This window comes from Pocillopora damicornis, chromosome 13, assembly GCF_964200805.1.
Source record: "Pocillopora damicornis chromosome 13, jaPocDami1.2, whole genome shotgun sequence".
NCBI classification, from domain to species: Eukaryota; Metazoa; Cnidaria; class Anthozoa; order Scleractinia; family Pocilloporidae; genus Pocillopora; species Pocillopora damicornis.
Window position 1 is genome coordinate 3,789,617 of NC_142682.1, and position 27,376 is coordinate 3,816,992.

General features: G+C 39.1%; 2 protein-coding genes across 2 annotated transcripts; one reads left to right on the top strand and one right to left on the bottom strand.

Annotated features, from left to right (window-relative positions):
* Positions 1-1,009: 1,009 nt before the first annotated feature.
* LOC113678106 (TBC1 domain family member 1) lies at positions 1,010-17,210 on the top strand. Its single transcript, XM_089191201.1, has 18 exons — positions 1,010-1,646; positions 3,697-4,437; positions 5,357-5,452; positions 5,970-6,093; positions 6,680-6,771; positions 7,194-7,295; positions 7,906-8,007; positions 8,382-8,423; positions 9,021-9,305; positions 9,731-9,779; positions 10,001-10,153; positions 10,701-10,853; positions 11,285-11,443; positions 11,558-11,802; positions 12,718-12,877; positions 13,188-13,225; positions 13,746-13,919; positions 14,395-17,210. Exons 1-18 carry the CDS (start codon positions 1,113-1,115, stop codon positions 14,968-14,970), a joined length of 3,825 nt encoding a protein of 1,274 aa, XP_089047327.1. The 5' UTR covers positions 1,010-1,112; the 3' UTR covers positions 14,971-17,210.
* Positions 17,082-25,749, bottom strand: LOC113678124 (bone morphogenetic protein 1). Its single transcript, XM_089192458.1, has 9 exons — positions 25,689-25,749; positions 24,669-25,031; positions 23,308-23,664; positions 22,002-22,754; positions 21,212-21,595; positions 20,374-20,757; positions 19,338-19,718; positions 18,542-18,919; positions 17,082-18,077 (listed from the first exon to the last, which is right to left on the bottom strand). Exons 1-9 carry the CDS (start codon positions 25,747-25,749, stop codon positions 17,899-17,901), a joined length of 3,240 nt encoding a protein of 1,079 aa, XP_089048584.1. The 3' UTR covers positions 17,082-17,898.
* Positions 25,750-27,376: the final 1,627 nt, after the last annotated feature.

Sequence of the window (27,376 nt, forward strand, 5' to 3'; positions counted from 1 at the left end):
GGGAATTATTGATCACCTTAAAGGAGAGAATGATACAGATTTTACGAATGCAGAAACAATCGATAAACATTGTAAACAGACAAATAAACAAATCTTCCAACTAAACAAACTTGTCCATGTAAAGAGAGAGAATATAACTGCGTTTGTAGCTTTAAAAATATCCATGCTGCATGAAAACTTTGCAATTCCCTAAATATTTTTTCTACAAAGCTTTATCACACGTTTGTCTCTGATTTGCTGTTTTTATTTTCCATTTTTTTTTCGGAAAAGCAAGAAAGAAATTCATAAATCATACTGGTCCTACTAGCGAGTCTAATGACAAAATTTGTCATTTCGTTTCAAATCTACAAGTCACGGTCACGTTCGCCATCGTCACGCAATCCTATAGTGACACTTAATGACACAACTATATTTACGTTCTGGCGATTTCTGGCGTTTTACAGAGCGCTGTCATCACAGTTACGAGAGGCCAAATATTAATAAATTCCTCACGATATTTCAAAGTGCTTATCATCCATATGTTTCGGAGACTGAGAGAAAAAAATACACATGTATGCACAGCTATCAGTGATCTTGCCATCATAAATATTCCGGTGATGTTTCTATTGGTCAGTACAGAGCACAAAGAAAACATGAACAATTTTGGTTAGGTCAGGGTTAGGCTTCAAACCTTTCATTGGCTTGAATTGAACGATGCGATAAGAAAAGATAAGGTTTTTTTCTCAACCTGGTGAAAGAAAAAACGGCGAGCAGACATTTGAAATAAAAAAAAAATTAAAATACGTATATTTCTACTTGTTTGGGCCGAAGTGGAAAATTTCTAACCAGGCCAGGATTTATTGTAGCAAAAAAGCAAGTGATTGCTCTGACCATGACTCCACATGATGACAATTCCAATTCGGATCTATTATGTTCGAAAAAATGAAATGAAATTACCCTTTTCTATTTCAAGTGCGCTATAAAAAGACATGGGAAAAAGGGAAAACGCAATGAAAGCAATTTTTTCGTATTGAATCAGCGAAAAGTCAACACGAAGTCGAGGCTTGGCGCGAGCGGAAGCCGTGATCCTCGTGTACCACGCATGTGCCCGATCACTGTAGCTCAAGTATCTGATGGATGCGGAGCTAACAGGGAAGAAAGAGAGCGGGGATGCGGACCAAGATAGGTTCCGGCGACGCTCTAAAACAACTCCGCCAGCTTCAAATCAATTTGCTATGTCTAATTCGTTAGACAGCAGGGTTGGGAGCTTTGAAGAAGCAGACTCTGGCGATAAATCGTGCACGCCAACGACTGATGAACTACAGCAATCGGGCAATAGACAACAATATGACGTGCCGGCCAGTTTCCGTTTTGTGTATCTTGGAAGTTCGGTCCTTGACAAGCGCTACACTCAGCATATGCTACCGTGGGTCATTGCTGAGATCCGGCGGAAAAACGAGCGAAATCAGATTGATTTAAATGTCAAGGAGATGACAGTAGAGGCAGTCGACTGCTCCGCAGCAAGTACTTTATTTCAACATAAGGTGCAGACCATAACACGCTGCGCGCGTTCTGTGGACAAGAAGTGTTTTGCCTACCTGACTAAAATACCCGATGATGTATCTTCCTGTCACTGCTACGTGTTTGAAGCCGTCGAAATAAGCTCGGTAAGGGTTATCTTCTGTGATTTCATCAGCAGGTTGCTTTGCAGTGTCTCTGATTTGATAGGGCCCCTTACCTGTGTCTCTAAACCCGAAACTATGAATGCTCTCCGGTCAATCAGTGATTACACAATTTATTTGCATCTAAAAATAAACTCTTTTAGGTTTTGCAGAGAATTGTGCTTCGTAGCGCTGAATAATTTGCGTGCTTTCTGATGCAGTGTCCACTGGAGTCGTTTTCCTTTGAAATCTCCTTTCTTTCAAACCTAAGCTTACTCCAGGCTAGTTTATCCCACGAAACATTTCCCTGTTTTTTTTAGGGGAAACCCGATATACCTCTCAACAGATTTTAGTTCGTTGTATTTATTTTGGCGGAGAAAGGTTTCGAAGCTTGAGTTTTCAATTCCTCTCAACGATAAAAGGAGCCATATTTTTTATCTTGATGGCGCACATGTTCAAGGTTGCTTTCAAACTGATATCCGAATCGTAATTTCTGGGGAAAAAAAAAGAAAAAACTTGGCGTACTTTTGATATCCACGATGTTGGTAGGATCTTTCAGGGTTGCATTTTCATTTGTAACGTTAAATAATTGTTGTTGTTATTGTGATCATTTTTTATGCCTGAGCATGCCTCGTTAGTTATTGTTCGAAATCGTGTTTACGTCCATTAATTTCATGGAAATATTTTTTTCTCTTTATGAATACCTAATCAAGGTCCTTTATTAGATTCACTGAAATTTTAAGCTTCGGTGTCCTTCCGGATCAAAGGTTATAAAGACTTCCTTCATGGATAATTTCTTCTGGTGTTTGTTTTTCGCATGTGACGGAGTGTTTGAAAAGTAGAACCTTTCACAAAATGCTATCACGTACATTGTATAACTTGTTTTGAAGTTCAAGGTAATATTAACATGTTAATAATTGTTATGCAAAACAGTTTTGTCACACAATATCTTGTTTCATTGAAATCAATGTCACAGTGGAATTATTGGTCTTTTTTCAGGTTTAGCATGAAAAACAGTATTTTTATAAAATAGAATTCGGACTCTTATCTTTCAGATCTTTAAGAGATCTTCAAATTGTCCTGTAAGGATTAAGTAGTCTAAAAATAGAGCTCATTGTTTGCCAATATATTTAAATGCCCTTTTGTAAAGAGATTAAAATTGATAATGAAAGTTATTATTTTTTTTAACTTTGATAAAGAGTTAAATAGTTTGTTTAAGGTAATTTGTATAGTATTTTTCCATGCACTCTGTAGCCAGAAGTTGAAATGAACATTAGCATTGTCTGTTATTGTGAAATCAGTGCTGCCATTATACAGATGTTGTAGGTGTTTTTGACAATAGATTGTACCAGCTAATGTAGCTGGTAGTATTTTTTGAAATAAATCAGGAAAAAATTTGTCGCAAGGCACCTGTATAAAGAGAATGTTAAATATTCTGTGTACATGTTTGTTAAATTAAATGTGCCATGTCAGATAACTTCAATAGGTTACTTGGCAGTGGGCATACCTGGTTATGAATGGTTAGCTGTATTTATTTAGAACTACAATTGAACAGTGAGTGGAAATTTAAAGGTTTGAGTTCTGTTCAAGGATGTAAATTTAAAACATAACCCGCAGATGTAAACCTGCTCAAAATAAAAACCCAATATTGTTCATATTTATATATTAATAGGAGTGGATTTTGTTGGAAAATGATGCAAGTGATCACTGTTTCAGAATTGTCAAAAAGAAAGCGCAGTTTGGAATTCTTGAGACATCACTATGAAAAAATATTTCAAAAGTTTATACAATTTTGTTGTAAATTTTTCCTTTGCAAATTCAGTACTAGCAGGAAGTTTTGAACAAGCAGTCCAGCTTTCTTCTTAAGTGTAAATCTTTTAAAGCTGAAATTTAGTGACAAGGAAGTTATAGGTTTAGTTGAAGTGTCCATTTGTGAAAGAACAAGAATTAATATTATCACTTTAATATAGCTTTAAATATGATTTAGTTTAGTTTTGGAAGGTCACTGATATTTGTCACTGAGATTCTAAGCTTTGTTTGTCCTTTTTTCTCACAGATTACTGGGTTTTTTCACAGTATTCGTGATGCTGCTAGGCAAGTAGCTGAGCAACCAGAAAGTAATGTAACCACAGATAAGGAAAATTCATCCAATGAACCAGCTAATCCCAACAGCAATGGCAGTCCAACTAATTCTACTGAAAATACTGAGGCACAAGCAGTCATTTTTCCACTGTGGTATGTTGGCCGAGTTATGGTATCTCACAGACAAGCTCCCCCAAATCTTGTAGATGATTTGGTGGACAGGTTTGATAAAACAAAAGGAATGACTGAGTTGGAAAAGCAGCTGAGTGTACAAAAATCAGAGGAAAGAGAAGGATTTTCTAATACAGTCAGTGTTAATGCCAGTGTTGAAAATCATTCTAAGGAACATCCAGCATTGAGTAAAGCAAAAAGCTTGGATCAAGAGAGAATACTTGGTGGAAAAAGCAGCTTTGAGGACAAGGCACCAGAGGGTAGCAAGCACCCACCTCTAATTAAGATGAACAGTTTGAATGGAAGACCTCGCTCTGCCAGTGATGGGGATAAGACAAAGAACAGTTACCCTACCAGGAGTCAGGATTCCCCTCAGAACCAACATCACGCAAAAACACACTCAAGGAAAACTAGTTTCAGTGGTGTTGGTGAAAACAGAAACATTCTTTTCAAAATCAGCATCCACTCAATTGCATGTCTCAGTGCAGCCTCTAGGGTACTGCTGATGGAGAGAAGACTAAGAGAAGTTTCCTTTTGTCAACAGGTAGGTGAAAATTGTGGTCAAGTAATACTAATAATTGTATGAATTTAGACCTTTTCCATTGTTGATGGTTTAAAAAAGAAACGTGTACCTTTTCTACTCTGTTGCACTGCAACTAAGGTCCAGTTCCGACATTGTACTTCTGCTGTGCCACACTTAATTACAATTTGGTTCAACTATAGCACAGCAGAGGCATGACTCTGATTCAGACATCAGGCTAATGTTGTGTGAAATTTAGCATTTACTGAAGCACCCTCAGCGCATACTCCATAAAGGAGAGTTATTCTTATGACTCCTCGCAGCGACTTGATTCAGCCGAAGTACATTAGTGTAATTTATAAATTTTGTTTGGCATAGCAAGGGTACAATGTCTGAATCACTTTCATGCTACAGTCATGTAGCATGGCAGAGCTTGTTGAACTTAATTGCTTTGCAAACTAAATTAAAAAGTTTGATTCACATGCCAGGCTTCTGCTGTGCATTTGTTGAACTTGATTCCTGAGTCCAGTTTGACCCAAACTAACTCATTTTTGGTGTATGCAATCTTCTAACCATCCCAAGAAATTATTTGAAAAAAGCCCTTCATTTTTGGTTAATTCTTCACATTTTGACATCAATCTGAAGTGGGGCCCTTTCTGTCCCACAGTCAAGCATTTTGAAACCACAGATAGAATTACAAAAGACATTTACATTTCAAAGATTATGACTACATAGGGACTTCTGGGTAGACTAGTTTTGTTTGTGGGCCTTTGTTAACCTAGAAGCCATGGATTTAGATTGACCGCTCACTTGTAAGTTTGAATCTCCTTCAATGACATCAATTGTAAAGTGGAACTTGTTTTCTGTAGCTTGATCATGGCTGAGAGAAGCATGAATTTTTGAAACTTTGCCAAGCTATTTCTTATGTTCTATTTCAACTTAGGGAACAAAGTCACCAGAACATTTTGGCTTTATCTGCCATGAGCTCAAAACCGGGCAGTATTACTGTTACGTGTTCAAGGGGCGTTCTGAACAACTGGTAAGTTTCATGGTGAATGCGGTAACACATCCCATTTTGCTTATATATTCAGGCTTAATCAAATTTCCATCTACTTTTTTTAGTGCAAAATTACCTACCCTGTAACTAATGCTTTTTAGTGCTCAGCAAGAAACTTGAATTCATAGCCAGTCAGAGGGAAACTGTCTAGGTTATATAGAGAACTGCACTTTATATGTAAAGACCTTTATAAAGTGCATGCTATCCCTTTGCCGTAAATGTGTTCAGTATCCTATACCTCCTGATAAAACACCATTATTATTTGTATTAATAAAAATTTTATTGCAATGTCATGTTCATTATTACTATGGGTGCTTTTATTAGTATTGCTATTTGTTATAAGCAATGAAATTCTCAGAGTGTTCTGTTTCAAATTCCGGCACAATGTTTAGTTTGTAAGTGATTAGTCAGTTTTTATGTTGCATTTGCCTATTACTTTGGTTTGCAAGCCAAGAAGATATTTATGTTAATAAAATATAACCTGAAACAATGTTTTAAGGTGGATGAAGTAATGCAATCTTTAAGACAAGCATTCAACAGTGCATGGCAAGCAGCAGGCCCTACTTCAGTCTGTGATATGTGTCCTCTTCATCAACTTCATCAGTTGTGTGTTCAACTTGAAGGTGAGTTGGTGTGCCCATCTTGACCACTTGGGATTGCCAGCTTTGATCACACAAGGAAAAGAATTGCTTAGAAAGGGGCTTCTTAACTTTGTAATTTTTAAGACAATGCCAGCTTTGAAGTTGCAAAAAGCAGCAGAAGATGATCAATAGTTTTGCTAAAAAACTAAATAACAAAATGAAATAAGGGCATGAAAGAAATTTTAATTCTAATTTAAGTAAAATCTTTTGCTAAAATGATGAATCCTTAATTGACCAGCTTGTTCAATCAGGATTGCTGGATGTAAGCCTTGTTCTCTGTTTTTTTTTTTTTTTTTTGCATTTCTTTGGTCTTCAACTTCGTCTTGGCCTTTAAAAATGCAAACAACAGAACTCTGCCAACATCCAGCCATCTTGACATCACACTTGGTCATGAAAGCTTACATCTAAAACAAAACCATGATTTGGACTTTCTGCAGTCAAGCATCAACCACAGGCCACCAGGTCTCCTGGAAAACCCAGTACAGTCAGTTACTGTCAAAACCAATAGTAAGCACAGGAGGCTGGATCCTCTGTGGCTTTGAGTAATTCTTTTATGTGTTGTTTGTAGGGCGTGGTCCAAGAAATCAATATGATATACTACAAAAACACAGAATTAATCTCAGTGATGATGAGATGAGCCAATTTACAGAACAGTTTAAGGTGAGTATGTTTGGTCATAATATACAACAGAGATGGTAAACCAATTTAAAACCATACAGTGAAATCATTGCTCACAAGCTGTGAAACGTTGTTGCCAGTAAATTAAGTTGTAATTGGTGGGTTGTACATGTACCTCTGCAGATTTTTTTTTCAGTTATTATTATCAGGTTATTTGAAGAACAATTCTGTAGTTCCTGGTATTAAATGTGTAGTGTATATAGCACAGTTTCTTTTGTATTCTTTCATAAAATTTTGCCTGTTTGTCACAAATTACATCTGTACACAGCCTGCTTCATTGTCAACTGGAGTGATTTGAGATAAAATGTCATCCAAGTTTCTTAATTCACATCGTTTCCTCAAAATCATCAAGGATGGTTTTGTAGACATGACTATTTTTGCTGAACAGTTTTCCTACCTCTTAGGCTGAAAGTCCATCAACAATGAATGAAGAAATTGAAGTGATCATGGCCATATTCAGAGCAATGTATGAAAAAAGGCAACTGCAGCACACACACATTGGCCAGGTAACAGAAAAGCAAAAAACTGCTGATGAAAATTCCCAAGTGCTACATCAAACCATTCAGTTAACTCGTTCATGTCTGAAGCGGACATAGTCATTGCCGATGTTTACTTTGCTTTATTCTTTTTTAGCTTCTCTTTGATGTTCACCAATGTTCACCAGTGTTCTTTTACTAAATGTTGTTTACTTTTCTGTATGTTTAACTTCTAATAAGTTGTATTGGATTGAGGACCATCTCGCTGATGTCTCTACTCGATTTTATACGTCGGCGAGTTGGCGTCGGTGAGTTGGACGGTCGGCGAGTTGACCGTAATTCGATCATCTCACAGCTGGAGCTTGGGCTGCCTGTGTGTCGAGTGGCTGGAGAAGGGAAATTTGTGTTTGATGGATGCTTTCACAGTATCTGTCATGTGAGCTTCAAATGAGTCATAAACAAGGAAGCTCTTTCTCCTCCCCAGGCCACCAATCTGTGCACTTTTACTTTCTTTGTTGTTTCTAAACAATAGAATCCGTGTATAATACGCACTGCGATTTGATGGTTATTTTTATAGGAAAAAAGTGCGCATTATACACAGGCAAATACGTTAAATTTTATCTTTGTAATGTTTTTTCAGGGACAGCCATACCAAAAGGACAAAGGGCCAGTAAGCCCCAATTTGTTGCAAAAAGCCAAGAAGTCTCTAACTAGTTCTTTTGAAAGTTTCATGAGTAAGAGGGTAAGAACAACACATCTAATATTATTTCTTAGGAGAATGGTTAATTTAACATATCAACAGTAGTTTAGCGTGGTTGGTACCATTATTGACTACGATGTTTATCATCACAGTGGTCAAAATGTTGTGGACCCACAAGGCACAGCAGTGCGTGACCACATGTTGACTCAAAGAGCATTGTCTGTACTCTTATCAACGACAGCAAAATGGCTGTTTAGATTGCCACATTGCCAATTGTGGTAAAATAAATGTACATGATAAGAGTAGTCTTGGTAAATGATTTCTGAAAATAGTAGACATGCTAAAAGTGTTACTTTGTTTATTCAAGCTTATTTGATGATGGTCATTTGGTGTAATTTCTTTATGTGACATTCTAGGCAAGAGCAAGGACAGTAATGAGCGAGGAGTGTTCTGGAATGGTAAGTGAGACCAAGTTATCTCAACATAAGAGTGAAGTTATTTAAAGGATACTAAAAGTAAAACTTAGTAGAGGGGGTTGGAAAAATATGTAGTTCTTGTATGTTGAACTTGGTTATTCTTGCCAGAAAGAAATTTAACCCTTTACACCCCAACATCAGTCTGCATATTCTCCATACTGTTCTCTATACATTTCCTAAGGTGCTGACAAGGAGAATCTGTTTAGCAATCCAGAGCTTCTTTATATGAACTTGGTGATCATTTCCTACAATCATGTGTCCTTAACCCTTTAACTCCCAGATAAAATTTTGTAATTCTCCTTACTGTCAACCATACAGTTCTTTCAATGTTAGTTCAGAGAATTTAATATGGGATCAACTAATTATCCCCCAATTGATATTTTTCTTTATTCTCATCACTCATCTAGTTGACATTGTGTTGATATTGTAAGGAGAAATGATCTCTTGGTCTCTTATGGGAGTTAAAGAGTTAATATTGATTCAGGGTGATATTGTAAGGAGAATTTAGATGCTAGTCACTCTTAGAGGTCAAAGAGTTAAATGAACTTGATTTAATTATTATTATTTTTTAATTGATAGGAAAGATGCGAGCCAACCAAACAATCACCTGGTCTGCAAAGGAAAAGAAGTATGACTCTGGACAGCACCCCTTCAAACTATAACATCACTACTCCTCCTATGTCCCCATTAAAAGAACTATCTGGAAAGAAGGAGGAGGTGTTTACAAGTACGCCGCACAAGCTGACAAGACAAAGAGCAACAGGAGAAACCAGTCCAACCACAACCACCCCACCTAACACGCCTACCAAAACACCTGGGCGCCACAGGCGTCTGAGCAAAACGAACTCATATGGATATAGACAGGTTTGTGTTGTGCGTAGTATACAGGGTTTTATTAACCCTTTAACTCCCAGATCAAATTTTGTAATTCTCCTTACTGTCAACCATACAATTCTAAGAATGTTAGTTCAGAGAATTTGGTATTGGATCAACTAATTATCCCCAAATTGATATTTTTCTTTATTCTCATGACTTATCTGGTTGATATTGCATTGATATGGTAAGGAGTGCATTGAAGTGCAAAATCCACAAGTTTAGCATTCATTTCCTCCAAGGGAACTCAGATGTGTCATTTTTCCAGGCCCATGGGAAAACAGATAACATATTTCTCTCTTCATTGGACAGACTAGCACAAAATTTACCTTTTGAGTTTTCACCTTTTTTATCTCTAAAAAGCTGGGTATGATTCATGGACTGAGCCACAAATATTTTGAATATTTTTGTTGCAGACCATATTTCACAGTGTAGTCACACCATCAAAGAAAGAATCCAACTCAGGTAAATTCAAAATAATAAGAATTACATCTGACTTTATGATATAATCCTAGAGGACACAATCTTATGATAGGCCGAAAGTTTTACTTTTAGAAGTAAAAGATATTGATTGGATCTACATAGTGTATTAAACATCAGAAATTTGTCCAGCTTGTAAAGTTATCCTCTTAGTTAACAACAAGGCGTACGTTTTAACAACAAGTTGCTTGAATGTATACTTGCAGCTGACCCAGAGTTAGGCATCCCTCAGAGTGCATCATGGGCAGAAATGGTTGGTCGCAAGAAATCGTCTCAGGAGCTGAGAGCTCTGTGGCGGAAAGCTATCATGGAACAGATTTTACTCATCAGAATGGAGAGAGAAAATAACAGTTTACAGGGTATGTAATATTTTAGTTGATAGTCTTGTTTTCAGGCAACTTAATTGCTTCACCCAGCTTTATTTAAGTGTATTTTTTTCCTGCCAAGTAGTGTATAAATCCTCCTCTGTACCTTCTTCTGCCTACAAGCTCTGTCAGAGTCGGCATTGTACTCCACTCAGCTCTTCTTTCTAGCCCTTTCTTTCCTCAGCTGTCCTTGTAAACGTCCTCTTAGGTCTATTCTGTCTCCAGCGCCCTACTGGTGGCCCTGTTGATACAGTCCTATAGTTGTCGGGAAGCTCTTTCCTCAAAATTTGGACGGTAAATTTTAAATTGCATTTCAATTTGATTCTCTCTATTTTTTTACATCCATGTTTTTCTTTGCAATTGTTGACAACTTTTTGAATTTACACAACATAGGGACCATTTCCCAATAGTGGATTTGGATCAATTATTGTTAATCTAGCGCCTTTTAGAATCAGGATTATAAGCGGTTTGATAATTTTCGGTTTGAAATCATCTCTCTTACATGGTATTTGAAACTTGTAACTGTTTTTTTTTCTTCCAGTTAATCAGAATGTCATAGAAGCCAATATGCTGAAGCTTTCATACAATGAAGTTCCACCGTGTTCTGATGCAGCAGCTGCAACTTGGAACAAAATTCTTGAGAATGGAGATGAAGCAGTCGACTTGAAGACTCTGACAGAAGCTGTCAAAGCTGGTAGGTAGACTCCAAGGCCTTTCAATGCGCTTAAAGTGCGGACTGTGGACTGTCGATTTTGAATCTAAATCTGAAAGGTACAAATCTCACTTCTGTCATACCCACATTTAAAATAAAGTAAAATTCCACACGAGACTCTCATACAATGAAGAAAAATTTCCACTTAAATCAGTTATCAGAGATATAACAGGGTAATTTAGTGTTATCAACAGAGTTGACAAGTTAAATTGCCACCGTAAAGAGTTTAAAGGCTAACGCTAGAAACATCAGCCTTTAAACTCGATCTTTACGGTGGCCGATTTACGTTTTCAACTCAGTTGATAACATTTTATTACCCTGTTATACTTCCACCGACGTAGCACCACAGTTTCTTAATAAACTTACTCCATTGTCAGAGATGTATTTCTTATGTAATAATTTCGTATACAAAGGTGTACCTAAAGCCAAAAGAGGCGAGATATGGGTGTTTCTTGCCAAGCAGCACGACTTGCATTCACCACCTGAAAAGGAACAGCAGTGGATGGAGAAAACTTACCATGACATCAAGGAAGGCTCTACGTGTCACCAGCACTCCATCTTCATTGACCTAGGTAAGTATGCTGTATAACTACTGATCCATTGCCACTCTTTTTGGGCGAAGAGGAGCTGAGCGAGCTGAAGGCCTTGTTATCTTCTCCTTTGACTTTGCCTTATTTTCTTCACAGGTCGCACATTTCCCAATCATCCATACTTTGCTCCTCCGTTGGGGCATGGCCAGTTGTGTTTGTTCAACATCCTGAAGGCGTATTCCATTTTAGACGAAGAGGTCGGCTACTGTCAGGGACTCAGTTTTGTGGCTGGCATTCTGCTGATGCATATGAAAGAGGAGGATGCTTACGACATACTTCGATTCATGATGTACACACTTGGTGTCCGTAAGCAATACAAACCAGACATGCAAGATTTACAGGTAAATTCACGTAGCTGGACTGTTTTACAAACTGACTTGCATTGCTGTCTGATCTTATTTTTGCGTTCGTATTATAAGTCGACTTGGTTTATTGCCAATCTTTTATTTTATTATTATTATTATTATTATTATTATTATTATTATTATTATTATTATTATTATCATTATCATCATCATCAGCAGCTGGTTAAGATTCCTCTTCTGCAAAGTTTCACTTATGTACGTTAAGTTTAGAGCCATCTTTTATTTGATAACTTAAGCAGGCTCTGAACCGTGGGAACTAATTTTTGTGAAATTTAGTGGGACGATAAATCTTTATTTTCTCAGTGTATTTCAGTTACACCGGGGTCTTGAACTCGTGAACTTACAGACACAAAGTTAGAATTAAGAGCGTTTTAAGGGGCAGTTATTTTCATGGTAACCTTATGTGTTAGAAACTAATCCCAACCATTTCGAAGGAAACAAACGAAATGTGTGGAAGCTGTCATCCATCAAAAATGTGTTTTTATGAAATAACAAAACGACCTTTTGTTAAATGTTTTCATCTGTCTCGCAATGAAATCTCTTCGGATGTGGTTCGCGACGTCTCGACTACACACTGTGAGTCTTCATGAGGAGATAAGATGAACTGGATACGAACCACCTTATGAACCATTGTGCTCAGCTGTAATTGGCTGATGTTCAACAGCTGTGATTGATGCATTCTGTTTTTCACACTGGAAGTTACTTCCTCGTGAAACGGACGATTATACTTCATTTAAGTGTATTTACTGCGACGAATAACCGCAACCTTTTTCACGATTATAAAACCATTCTGAGACAATGCTAGATTATGGAACGCCGCTCACCTGAAGAACAGCGTGTATTTGTTATTGTTTCTTCAGCCCAACACGTTTTATCCATTCTTTCTTTCAGACTCAGTTTTACATGTTATCACGCCTCCTACATGATTACTACAAACCTGTGTACGAGTTTCTACTGGAGCTGGAAATCACGCCTACTCTTTACGCAGCCCCGTGGTTCCTTACGCTCTTCGCATCTCACTTCCCAGTAGGCTTTGTGGCACGAGTGCTGGGTGAGTTGTGGTCTTTACAAACTAATCGATGAAGGTTATGGTTAGATTTTCCCTCGAGGGATTTTTGTGGAAGAAATTCAAAATCCCGTCGTAAAAGTTACTTAAAAAGCGAGGTTTAAAGTAAGATGCGATGTCAACTTAGACCATTTCTCCCAGTATACCATGAATTCCATTTTGATGTCCGTAAGAAATCCTTTGTTGTCTTGAGTTAGTGTCACCATACAGAGTTTTCTCCAGTCGATTCAAATTTTCCATCCTTTAGAAGCAAGAAACGTGTTTTTTGTAAGTTGTTGCTGTTGTTAATTTTTAGATATGATGTTTCTTCAAGGCATGGAGGTGGTATTCAAGGTGAGCTTGTCTAAGCGCCTGTGCTGTCGTTCGACTGAGATCCTACCACAGTATTTAAGTAACTTACTACAGCCTCCCATCCATCTGTAGGCGTTTAATTTTGAGTCCGGAGTGAGTTTTCAGTGAAAGCTACTTTTGTCATGATTAGCTCGAAGGATCCGACAGACGCACGCAGACCTTCAAAACCTGTCTTTATTGTTCTCCCTGATCACAACTGATTACACAACCTCTTTAACTCACGCTTAGAGTATTAAAGCTAATATTATAAGTAGTCACAAAGCATACTAAAAAGCTCTCAGATCTTGACAGATCCGCTCAGAGTTCATTCGGTCACGCAGGTGTCATCTAATCACTTAAGATGTCTAGACTTCTTTTTCCTTATAAAATTTATGGGATTTGAGATCACTACCCCGCCCAACCAGTATATACCTTTTCATACTAGGAGTCATGAGCCCGAAACGTAGTTCTATAAACTGCAAGTCGCGTTCTCAGACTGACCAACATTTGTGACTTTCACCAGGTGATCCTGTTGCTGCTCGGGTCTTGTCAGGTAGAGTTATTGGGTAGTGATGGTTTAGAGGGTGCTGTGGAAGTGATGAAGACTTCACTGGCGCCTTTTGCTGAACAAAACGTCGAGTGGTTGGTCAGTCAAGTGCTCTCGTTTGATATCAGTAAAGATCTGGAGTCTTACGAGGTGAGTTGCCTCTCGTAACTGCTAGTAGAGGGAAACACAAGGTACGACTAGGATTACTCCTCCTCCTCCCCCCCCCCCCCCCCCCCGGGATGAGATGGTACACCATTGCTGGTTAGCACCTTTCATTCGTTCCAGTTCCTTTGATGCTTCGCGGAAACCCATTCATACTTTTGAGTGGAGAGGAGCACATCAATATTTAGATTCTCCATACTGCTCCTGATAAATTTCCAATGGCACTGACAAGGAGAACGTGTCTGGCAATCACTGGCTTCTTTGGGTTGCCTTCGATAGATACCTGCTCGCCTGAAAGCAGCGTTTCTTTTTATTTGCTTTATTTACGTCATTGAATTGTTGTAAATTGGTTTTTATTAATAGTTGTTAGAGTGAATTGGCCACCCTAAAAGATTGTAAAGCTGAGGTTTCTAGCGTAACCTCCGTTTTAATAAGAGATTTTGTTTGATTAATTTCCCTTTAGGTTGAGTACTGTGTTCTCAAAGAGGAGGACCTAAGCATTGCGTCATTTGAGGACATTGAAAGTGAAAGGGTGGAATCCTTGGAGGCAGAACTCACCATCAAAACAAAACAGATTCAAATACTGTCTGAACAACTTACTTGTGCGCGGAATACAGTTCATAGCCTCGAGAGCACAATTAACACGATGCAGATTAATCAGAGTGAACTCAAAGGCATCATCAGATCCCTGCGAGCGGAGAACGAAAGCTTGACTAGAAACTTTGAAAAACTGAAAGCGCAGGTGCTTTCCAACGGCGATTTGGCTCCAGGGGTAGAAACCGCCGATCCTGCGGAAGATCAAGCGTTAACGATCGCAGGCGATTCATCTGAAGGCAGTACCATCAAGCCGACGAATTCTACCGAGACGAACGCGAGTTCTAACGAAGAGAACACGGACAGTTTCGAGCACATCGGCAGTGGTAATGATCTAACGGACGACGAAGCTGATTCCGACGAGTTTATGGAAGGAAAGCGTGGGTGTGGCAATGGAAGCCCCCCTCTAAGCGATAAGTGTGAAGACCTTGTCGTTAGTAGATAAGTTTTCACAGCATTTTTTTTCTAACGGACGATAGAATGGCTCACATAGGTGTATTTCGGAAAAACTAACTCCACTCTGTCCTAGCAGAAATCATACTTGATTTGCATGACTCTGTGTGGGTTTTCACTGACCGTAAGAAATCAATCGACGGGGTTTACTCGACGTAGTGAGTTTACCTTGAACCAGGAAAAACGGGGATGAGAAACAAGTCTTGCAGCATGTGGTTTTGCTTCTTACGGTCCGGTCTAAACCCACTTCATTTTTGTCACAATAGTTCCGTAACAATAGTAACTTGTTGGTGTGCTTTAGTAAAGTCAATCTCTCTTTTGTGGGGGTGGGGTAAGTAAGGGGTAAATTGTCTCGAAAACTGGGCGTTAGTTTCATTGTGTCAAATAAGAAGAATGGTAGACGCGAAAAATTAGCCCTGTTTGCTTGAGTTTAGGCAATGGTCAGAGAGAGTTCTCTCGCTTTGTTTTCGTGCAGGTAGTTGGTGTTCAAAGTATTTCACAGACGCGTATCAAAACTAGTTTCAACACATCAATTGTCACGGAAAAATAGTCGCAACAAACGTCCGCACGAAGACTGGGGTAAAACGTCTAGGATTGTTTTGGTTTAGTTTTGCTTTGGCTCACCCCGCGATTGGTTTAGAGAACCCGCGTCATCCACTCGACCAATCAGAGTCGAAACTGAAAACGATAGCGCCCCAGCCACCTGCGTTCTCCCGCCCTTTAGACAGTTTACTTCTTGTTACTTTGAATTCAGATTGGTTCCTTTAGACATATTCCTCTGCCTTGATTAGTCATTGAAATTACTTTGTCTTTGGTTTACGACGCACGGTGGAAATTTCGCGCTCTAACAGCGATAGTACACTGTCTGTCCTATTACCATTTCTTCGTTAGTAAGGGAAGTGTAGTGAATATTCCAGTCTACTGACTCCATACATTCTTATGCACCCTGGACTTATTTCGTTGTGTTTCATATTTGTGGGATTAATTTAACGTGGGGGTAGTAAAATTAATGAATATTTTTTGAATCTTTTAATCAGGACTGATTGAATCTCGTCGGCACTAAGCAAAACAAGATGTAAACATATCTTTTCGGAAAGTAATAGCGAAAACAACTCCGACTTACGAGTTAAGTTAGCCAGAAAAAAAGATTAAAAATTAACAGTATCTCAGTTTAGGCGAACATCAAACAGGAAACAGCCGGAGCTGTAGTAGTTATTATTTTGCTTGTATTTTCAATTTTGTGATCTAGCAGGCCTTCTTCGCGAGCACTTTTTTTAGTCCGTCGCAAAATTTATAGCTTGTGGAGCTGTCTTTCTGGAAAGGAAGGGTTCCTTGACGAGAGAAGTAGATCTTGAGCGCGCAGAAGGACAACCTTGATCAGTTCATAAAAATGCCTGTTATATAGTTTGATATAAAAGCAGTATCGAATGCAAAGTGAATAATGATATTAATGATATAGAATTAATTTGTTATGTTTATGAAATTGAAAACAGACGCCAAAAAAATAGTTTATACATTCCACCTTTTTCTTTTGTACAAAGACTAACGCGGTATCCTTTATGAATTTTTGTTCGGAAACTTGCAATTGTTTCATCATGAAGTTGAATGATTCAGTTGCAAATTTCGGAAAATTTATGATAAGTTGTGAAATATGTTAAGTTTGTGCCATGTTGGTAACAATCAAAGTTGCTCCCTTTTCGTCACACAAGCGTGCTAATCATTTGCCATCTGTTTCTCCTAATTCGAATTTGGAATTTAGCCACAGTTTGCCGATGGAATTCGGTGAAAATGTTGTTGTGCACACGGTCAGTAGACAACAAAAACGGAGGGCACTAAAAAAAAAACTAATTTTTAACTGATTAATTATTTTTACTCTTTCCTGAACAATATCTTTCACAAGACTAGCTTTGTTCGCAGACACCTTCCAACCACTGTTTGCGACTCAGAATTGAATGAAATTTTGACAGGAAATTCTGTAGCGACTTTAATTATCACCCACTTCATTCTACAGTTGGTGGAAGATAGCAGCAGCAACTTTTGCTACCAGCGTTGACAACGTAAAAACATACGAATGAAATCAAAACAAAATAATTCCTGACGTAATTTTATTTTTTAAATGATGACTACTTTTTATTTGACTAAAATTCTTTTGGATTCAGATGTGACATAAGTTAAATTTTCTGGGATGCTCCGTAATATTGTAACTGTTAAAATAAAGTGATGAAAGAATGACTCATCTCTTGAAGTAGTAAATGTTACTTTAAACTGTGGTGTAACCCAGGTTCTGGTGACCAAAACTAATAAAAACATCTCTACTAAACAAAATTAACCAATCGTTTTAAAGGAAACGAAAAATGATGCCAACTCGACCCTTAACACCCTACATCAGTTTGCATAGTCTCCAGAATGTTCTCCATTTATTTCCAATGGCGCTGGCTGATAGGGAGAATTTGTTGAACAATCAAGAACTTCTCTAGTTCGTGACCTTTACCCTTCCTGTTTGATTAAAGGGTGATACTTTTATAAGATCTTGGATGCTTAATACTCTGGAGGGTAACAGGGTAAATTTAATGAAGCCATTCATTGCTGAGGACTTGAAAAAGACACCAGGATAAACAAGGCTGTCTCTGAGATTACTTTTAAACGTTTCCTGGAATCGGATTTGTCAGGTTTGTTACCACAGTAACATTAGTTGTGGTGCTACGCCAATAGACATTGAACAAGACAAGGAAATTAACAGTACGTAAGCAAAATCCTTCAGTTTGGTATTTTACATATTTACAACTGGTTAAGTATATGTAGTTATTTGAAACGGGAGGAATGCACGAGAATTTTTCTCAGAACTTATGTTATTTCCGATGACTCCACCAGGAATAACTGCTAAAAGAAGATAAATTATAATGTCCAAGGCCAGTGGGTTTTACTTTCTTAGGTTCTCCATGACACAGCCGGAGTTGTCAGAATATTCCACAACGAGGGAGGGCCAAGCTTTGTTTCGTCTTTTCTTGTAAAAAGTTAGAGAACATCCAATTGCGATACATAGGAAAACGAACACCCCAAGACAAATCGCAATGATCTTTGCACTACTCAGCGACGATTCTGAAACGAAACGAAAAGTAATAAAAAGGAAATGGTAGATGAGACAATTGCACACAAGTTAGTGAGTCACGGTGTATTAAAGACGTATAAATCTATTAGTAAATCTCAAAACAGAATGATATACCGACAGGATACCCGTACTTGAATAAGCTCTGTGTTCGAAAAGTCTCGACTTTTCTCTTTCCCTACTTTTGAGTTCTTTTACAGATTTTTGGGAACGTTTCAATTTTCTTTTGTTCGTTATGCGAGACACCGGTTGTTTTTAATGTTTCCTTTAATTAACGTTTTGCGCGGGAAATTGGCGCGCGGGTGCACTGTGTTCGCATCACCCCACATGCAATCTAATAACTTATGTGCACCTATCGACGATTAACGGAACATGCACGTTCCCACGAAAGTGCGCACTCAAGAACACGTCAACGCTTGCATGTTGTTCCCATCTCCCAATCAAACTTCCTACTTACTTATTTTTGTCGTTTCGTAGCTGGCCTTGAATCCAGGATATTTCGTCTTTCCACTCGATTTAAAAGCCACGTGCAAGTGCCAGCCACCCGCAGTTACCGCCGAGGGTTTTGCTGGTCCGCAATACCTCCCTATGAGGTCGCTTGTGTTGGATGGTCCATCTCGCACCTCTACATAGTCCTCAGTACAATTCTTCGCTTGGGACAGATTGAATAATTGGAAGGTCAGCTTAATTTTGGAATTTGAATTGACGTTCACGTGCCAGATGCACTCGACAGAGTGGTCACATGGTAGAGGGTAGTTATAACTGGCCAATGTTCCAGACTTGGACGTTAACAAGAACTTTTGGTCGTGCGCGGTGCAGGAAAAGGGAGCTGGTGCTAAAATAAAAGAGATTGAAAAATATTCAAAGCAATAACAACCGCCTTTCAGAGGATTAGACAATATTATATTATTATTATATGGAACTAATGAGAACACAAATTCAAAACAAGTAAATTGCTCGAGACGCTGAAAAATCGCTTTGGTTTTTACCATTGAATCTGATTGGTTTAGAAGAATACTACAAGGAACCAATGATAACGCAAAATAAAAACAAAGAAACTGCTTAAGCGTGGGAAAACGCGAGTCATGATTGGTTTCACTTTTGAATCTGATCGGTGGAGAACGAGGCGCAAGTTTTTGGGACTCTCATAGCGAAGTAAAGCAAAACCCAAGCAATCTTGGTTTACTTTCAAAAATTAATCGAAAGCTGCTCTAAAGGTAAAATGTAAGCACACCTAACAATAGAACACTTACTTTGGCTGATCATCTCAAAGAAAGCATCAAATCCAGTTCCTTTCAGGGAGTCATCTTTTGCGGATTGAAAACGAACCCAGAGGTAGCGACCACTGGAAAACACCGAGGACTCAAACGAACTTCCACAGAAAGTCTTAAGTAATTCACTGGAAGAACTCTGACCGTCACGAATTTCTAGGGTAGTCTTAGCACAATCACTTTTCAGGAAAAAAGACACTATCCTTATCCAAACAAAGTGTCCTTCTGGTACTGTTATAATCCAAGTACACTTCATGTCTGTTGGAACTGTCTGTGGATATAGCGACGTAAATAGTCTTCCTTTAGTGCCAGTCAAGGGAATATTGTTATCTTTTCCTTGAATTTCGCATCTCCCTATAGTCTCTGCAACATAAATAAAATAATTTTCAAATTTTGCTAGTTCTTATGCTGCACGAATTACTCTAAACTTAATGTCCTCGTAATTCGGCAAGAACCTCAACAAATATCTTGTTATCCAATAAAACGCATGAATACTCTTGAGCAAAACGTATTCGTTTCCACAGCACCACGACTAACTTAATCAGTCACACGTTCCGACACGCCCACGACAATCAGGTTTGTTATATTTTTTTTCAAACCTTCTCTCGATCAAGAAAGTGCAAAGAAGAGCGACCCAAGGTACGAGGAAGTTGATATGCAGGAACATTTATTAGCAAATCTTGACTTGGCTCGAACTTCACTAAATCCTCATAAATACCACTTAAAAGACGTCCTAAACACTATGGGCCGGAACATTTATATTTGTCAACAGTGTCAAGAGGGCCAAAAGCTTATAGTGGAAGGATATTCAAACCAATCCTCTCATGAAGAATCCCCGAGGCCGTAAAATCGCGGTTTGGGCCAGACCTCTTGTAAATAACCGGCACTATTAGTTTAGGCACCCCTTAGCTAGTCTCGTACCCAGACCTTCCACGGCCAAGTGGATGTACATTTCAGTTACACGGTAAGATCTGGGTAAGAGATTACCGCTGAGCAATCCTCGCACAAATTTACTTACTCGAGTCCTCTGTTTTGTAGCTGGCCTTGAATCCAGGATATTTTGCATTTCTACTGGACCGAAAAATCACGTATAAGTTTGAAGTAGTCGAGGTTATCGTGGGGGGTTTTTCTTCTCCACAGTACCTTCCTAATTGGTTACTGTGTGTGGAATTCCCATCCAGTACCTTTACGTAGTCTTCCGAACAGTCATTCGCTTGACTCAGATTGAAGAAGTCAAATGATAGTCTGATCCTTAAATCAGTGTTTACGAGGATATACCAGGTGCATACAACACTATCGTCAACAGGCAAAGGGTAATTGTAGCTGGCCAGGAGTCCAGTTTCTGACTTCAACTCAATGCCGTGATTTGAGTTTTGCGCGGTGCAGGAGAACGATGCTGGCACTGGAATACATTTAATTATCATCAGTTATTCCATTTAATTGATTAAGAATCCAACACTAGTCCACTCTCCTTTACGTGCTCTACATAGAGTGTTTAACCCACGTGACCGCCTGAAGGGTCTCGGAGAACTTTATGTACGTTCTCGGAATGCTATCGTCTCCCTCTCCGGAAAAAAATTTGGTTCAAATAAGATATGGGAATAAGCTCAGAACACCTTCATTCCCCTCTCCCCTTCTCCTCTCCCCCAACACACACACGCGCGATAGATCCGACCGCCTGGGTTTCCCGCATACCCTGATTTCCTATATGTTTTTTTTCAACGCGATAAAAATTCCCGAACATAATATAGGTGTTCATGGCTGATTCTGAATTTGACATTTGTTCATGAGATCCATTTATAAACGAAAACTGTGGGTAAATCTAAAAAACATGATTAAAAAAAAAGAATACCTACACTGGCTGACTGTTTCGTGGAAGGCTTTGAATCCAGTAGCATATGGAGGTTTATCTGCCCGTTTTTCCGACTGAAATCGAACCCAAAGATAGCGACCACTGGAAAACACTGAGGGATCAAAGGATACAGAGCCGAAATTCCCCAGCAATGGACTCAATGAGTTCTGGCCATCACGAATCTCGAGAGTGTTTTTACACTCATTTCCTAAATCAAAGGATGTTATACTCAACCTCACGAATCGTCCTTCCGGAACTGTTATAATCCAAGTACACTCCATATCTTGTGGAAATTTCTCTGGATATAGGGGCGAAAATAGTCTTCCAGCTTTTCCAGTCAGGGGAATAACGTTATCTATTCCTTGAGTTTTACAGGGTCCCATGGCGGCTGTGACAGAAAAAAAAAGGAATCTCCCTCTTACACATTGAACAGTCTGTATATGAGGTAAGTGAAAATAGTTGAATGGAAATCATGGACAAACTAAACTTAGAGCTCTTTGTAGTTGAGTATCATAAATCTGCAACCCCAAAGGCCGGGAAGATAAAGAGGCATATCACAAGGAGCCAATGAGAAGTCAAAATAAAAACCAAAAAACTTCAGTAAGCGCGGGAAAAAACGCGTGACCAAGAAGTGAGTTGTTTTTGTTTGAATCTGATTGGTTCATAGGATAGAGCAATTTTACTGGACCAATCAAGAATGAGTTAGCGTAAAACTAATAAAATACTGGATTGATTTCAACATTCAATCGATTTTGCTCATTATTTTTTCTTTAAATGTATTATGAACCACTTACGATCGGGGACTGCTGTGTAGCTTGCATGGAATCCTGGGTATCTTTCAGAGCTGTCTGTAACAAAATCCACGTAAACCACGCGGTTCTTCACCTGAATCACCTCGGATGCCATAAAACCACAAAATCGTCCCACTGAATGAAACAATCCCTGTTTGATCTCAACAAAGTCTGACTTACAGTTGGGAGATTCTTGTAAATCAAATACATGGAAAGTCACATTTACAATAAAACCAACCGGGACTTCTATCTTCCAGGAACAGTGGACGTCGTTGGAGTAGGGCAGCGGATATTGGTAACTAGCGAATTCACCATTAGTACCGTTTAATTCTGTTCTATCACCCTTCATGTACTTAACATAATTGCAAGCGTATGATGCAGGTACGGCTTGGACTGATTGGTATGTGGCCAAAAATCCGACATATGATTCTTGTGATAAAATCGGAAGGAAGATCACCAAATTGTTCCCTCTGGAGAAAACCTCGCTGTTACTCTTTTTGAACCCGCAGAATTCCCCGAGAAGAATTTTTGTGGAATTTGTCATGTCATAAACCTTGACCTTGTTTTCGATGAGACAGACTCCAGTAAATGACAAAAATGTCAGCTTTATGAAGTTCCCAAGGGGTACGGATATATTCCAGTTGCACCAGCTATCATTTTTACGGTCCCCGTATGATTCCGGACTTGCAATGGCCATTCCTTCGCCCTTCATGTAGATTGTACTGTTTTTGCCCGGTCTACAAAAGCCAGTTGAATCTAGGAGGGTTAGATAGAAGTAGATGAGTAATGTTCTCTCTGCCTCCTCTTACCCCACCCCCCCCCCCTCCCCCCAAAAAAGTAAACAATAGTATATCAACGTGTAAAAAATACTGAAAACTAAAGCAATCAGACAAAATGTGGAGACTCATTTATCTCACACCCGTTTCCATTGGTAGAGCAGGTTGATCCAGGAAACTCGGTCTTTTTCTTGAAGTTAAGGCCTAAAAGGAAATCGAGGGAGGAGTCGGTCAGGAGACCTTTTTACTCGTCAAGTCAACTTTTGCATCAAACCGAAGCTGCCCTTTTCTTTCCCTCAAGCTTAGTCAAGAATATTCCTGGGAGAAATTAGAATAATGGCGATACGAAAAGAAGCAAACTACGAGTGAATTTTTTATCTCTCTTTTGCTATCCATTTCGATCTGAAATTGTACCAGTCCGTCGCAAGTGGGTTTCCTCGACCCAGTTTCCCTGACTCGCGACCAAATACGCGAGTAAGAGTGCAACACTCGAAAGCAATGTGTTGCGTGACGTAACAAATAATTGTGCTAACCTGGAAGTATGGTTGTGTAGTTTGCTCTGAAGCCATAACTAGTTGGTGTACCATAGTGTTGGTACTTTATGCCAAGCTCGTTTGTCAACGAGTAAAGAACGAACGAAGGATATGATTGTTCACATCGCTTCGCACTCGGAGGATTTCTCTTATTCAATTTAAAGACAATTTCAACGCACTCCAACATAGAAAGCTGAATTGATAAAACCTCAACCCGCAGAATTCTTCCTTTAGGAGCGATTATCTTCCAGTAACACAAACGATTGGGGTTCCCAGGAGCCTCTAAAACCCCCGAGGGATCTTTCAACACGATGCTGTGATTCTCGTCCAGGGAGTTTCCTGATGAACAGTGAAGAGCTGGATATATAAAAAAATAAGTTAGAAATATTTTAAATGATGCAATTGTTCTAATCCTTCTAGGCCGCAACGAGGGGGGGGGGGTGGGGGGATGGGAGGGGGCACTAGAAAGAAAGTACTCCTTACAGGGTGGGTCCCCTTCATCATAACTGGAACGAAATTACTGTGCTTTTAGTTATTTCGAAATCGGGTGAAACTCCTGTTCTTAAAAGAAGTTACTAGAGAGAGAAGACCACTTATTCTTTGTATTAGAAAGTTTAACATTTACAAAATACAAATATTTACGTCACAAACATTTGGCAAATATCCGAGTGACCGTAGTCGTAATCATTTTGACAAAGTCACTTGACATCATAATTTTGGATTTGTCTTTTCGTTATCAGTTCCACAAGCTTTTTTGGAACTGTTATTAGCTACTTTCGATTAATATCGATTGGGTTTGACCGATGACCATTGAAATCAATTGAATACTTTTCAATGATCGATTAAATTCGGTTGATAAATTGATTAATGAATTCGATAATCTGTAAATCAGTGCCACATTTTCTGGCATAACTATCCTTTAAGCACGACTCCCAAAGAGTATGTAATTATGGAATATTAAAAGAAAATTGACCGCCTGAGAGGTCAAGAATCCTGACAGCACAGATCAGAGACTTCTGTCTTCTTACGACCTAGTTTCGTCTAAGAGCCCATCGTTTTTCGCAACGGCAAAGAAAAACGATGAGCACTGGGGAAGAGAATGCTCGCAACCTTGGCAATCTCCGCAGCATAAAAGAGATGAAAGGCGTGCCGAAGCCACCTCGGTCAAAAATTTTCCAGAGGGCTGCAAATGCCTCTGAACATCAAACGTACAGCAGAAGGGCATCTTGTCTGCGCATGTTCCATAAAAATTTTTGTTTGTTGAGAGTAACCGCTGGCATGCGCTTGCGCCGCGGGTACGTGTTTGTTTCCCGCCAGTTTTCGAATCGATGAAACGTCCCACAATCTTGCCCTGCACCTACCTGGAGAAATGGCAGTGTAGGATGCGAATATTCCTTCCTCTTTTTTACTTGTTTTATTGTCACTGTCGAGCAAGATGTACAATCCATGAAACTTGGAATACACTGTGGTTGTTTGTCTAGATCCCTGGCCTCCCCCAGTAAAACTGTTGATAAGACTGAGTTCAGCACCGTCCACATCGTAAACCTTTACTGTGTCCGTGTTCAACGCGTATGTAAGGCGAAGCACCACGATATGATTCATGGACGCCGTGATGTACCATCCACACGTCGTGTTCACTTGGTATCCCTGTGGCCAGTTGGGACTAGAGAAGTTATTTTCCACAGGTGACAAAGAAGCATTCAGAGTGGTGTTTAAAGAACACGCTGTAAAAATTTAAGAAAATGAGCTGGATGAATTTAGCGCCACAACGAGTCTCGCATAATTTAGTGCTCTTAGAAATAAATGTACTGAGTATACTCGAGGAGCCAAAATCTCGAGGAGAATTGCTTTTGAAGGTTTCGGTCTGAATCAACAAAGAAAGAAATGAGGATTGAGTCGTGGCATTTCAAAACAGTCATCAAGGTTGGATTTTCAGTGCCTAAACCATGATTGGAAAATGCATCCAAATTTGCATAGATCAGACTAAGAGATTTAGGACCTTGCGAACCCAAAGGATCCGGCGAGCCGGCTCTAACAGTTGCTGCGAAACGAGCGTCAACGCTGTGAGGGTTTAGCTAACGACGCAACAGTTTACTTTGCTCTGCTGCTAGTCTCTAACTAGTCTCCTTTGCAGTCGTTCTTTGGGATGTCACACAATTTTGCTCCCAATATAATTAGCACGGGGAAGCGTTGCGTTACAAGCCGAAGAACAGTTGCGAAGGTGACTTAAACATGTCTTTAGCGGCCTTGCTTGCTTTTCGTGTCACAGTGGCTCCGAAAGCCATAGACTAGAGCATATAACCACCCTAGACATTTTTATTTTTCCTCCTCTCTCAACATTTAAGCTTAAACACATCAAGAGGCAGTAAATTTAATTTCACCTTCCGCCGTTAGTGATTTAAGCAGCAAAGCCAAACCTGCAAAAAGAAACCGTGTTATCATTATTCTAGATCGAAGTTGAAACCTCTTCTCATAAAGGTCAAATCAAGATAATTCGCCTGCCAGGGACAAACAGCTTAAATTTTTGCAGCTCTTTGTCTAAAAATTTTTGTATCGATCCCTCTTATTAATTGCTTGTATAGTACAAAAGGTAACGCAAAGTGTAAATTGTAAATTGTAAAGTGTTACAGTACAGTTGTCCCATCGCTGCGATCTAGTCACGCGAATCGCTAGGGTTTCTCAAGCTACCCGTTCTCTATCATTTGCCCACAACTTTTGAATGAAATTTAAAATCCAAGATTCCTCTTCAAAGTTTCTTTAAAAAACGTATATTCCGCTGCGTGCCTTTTCAGCTTTTTCACTGGATAAACATTAGTTATAACTGACTTGGAAAAACGAACACATACTGACTGCATCTATTACTTAAATACATGAAAAACACTTAGATATCCTCAGAACAGGAAAGCACATGCTCTGAAGATTTTCTAGATAATGATGCTGCCGAAAAACTGCACCTTTTCCACTGCGGTATCCGGCTCTCTCTCATATGGGTAGATAAACAACTGACGGCAAATGGAACACAAGATCGTGAAACGTCCTGTATCATCGGCTAACATAAAGAATGAATTTGCTTTGCTCTCGTAAACCAAAGCCAAAATCCTTGAATTGGGTTAAAATCTCCATTCTCCTTCTGAACGGTATTCAATTCAGATGGAACAAACTGTCAAAAGGCTAAAGGTTCCGTACGTTTTTAAAGAATCATTTGACCTCGCATGCAAGTCAAACTGATCTAAATATTAGTGTTTATCTTGACTGGCTACAGGATTAAAATATACAATACTTACCAAGGAATAAAAACATCATCCCAGCAGCCTAAAACAGCTCGAAGGCGAGCCAATTTCTTACGGAGAAGCGACTGATGTTGTATCTGAAATCATAGGTAAACAATAGATTTGCGTGGTTTTTTTACAGAGAGGTCACGTGATATCGAAAGCAGGGTCACGCGATGCAGTGGGTCAAGACATTAGAAACAGCATACGTTAAGTTTGTTTCAGTCGGGAACAGGCAAACTCGAACGATCACCACAAATCGTATGATGAATTTCAATCATATCTATTGCCCTTGACAATTGAGTTTTACCTTGGTTCTAATCGCAATTGTACAGCTTGATTATACTAGCGGGGGAAATTCGAAATAAGGTTGATTCGAACTGAATAGAATCCTGTTCTTTCGTTACCTTGAAGCCAGAGAAGGTGCTATAAGTTAGCATAATCACATCGATCAAAACTTACTTCTTTCAGTGACGGTTTCTAATTTGCAGACCTATCCGTTTTCAGCTTAGGTGTATAGTGTAATTTCGTAGTTCAATTTAGCGCACCGGTACTATCTCCCACTGAGAGTCTCCGATGATACCAAAACTGATTAAAACACAACATATATGCGGCTCAAATCAAATGCCAATCATAATTAAGGGATATCATATAAAGGAAACAAAGTTACTTAGGCTAAGACGATTAACTCGCCAACTTAGACGTGTCGCTATCCCAATCATTTATAGATGTCATATATATTGATGTGTGAGCGGACGTTTGTTGCAGTATGTACTACTTTGAGAAAAAAGACGAGCCTT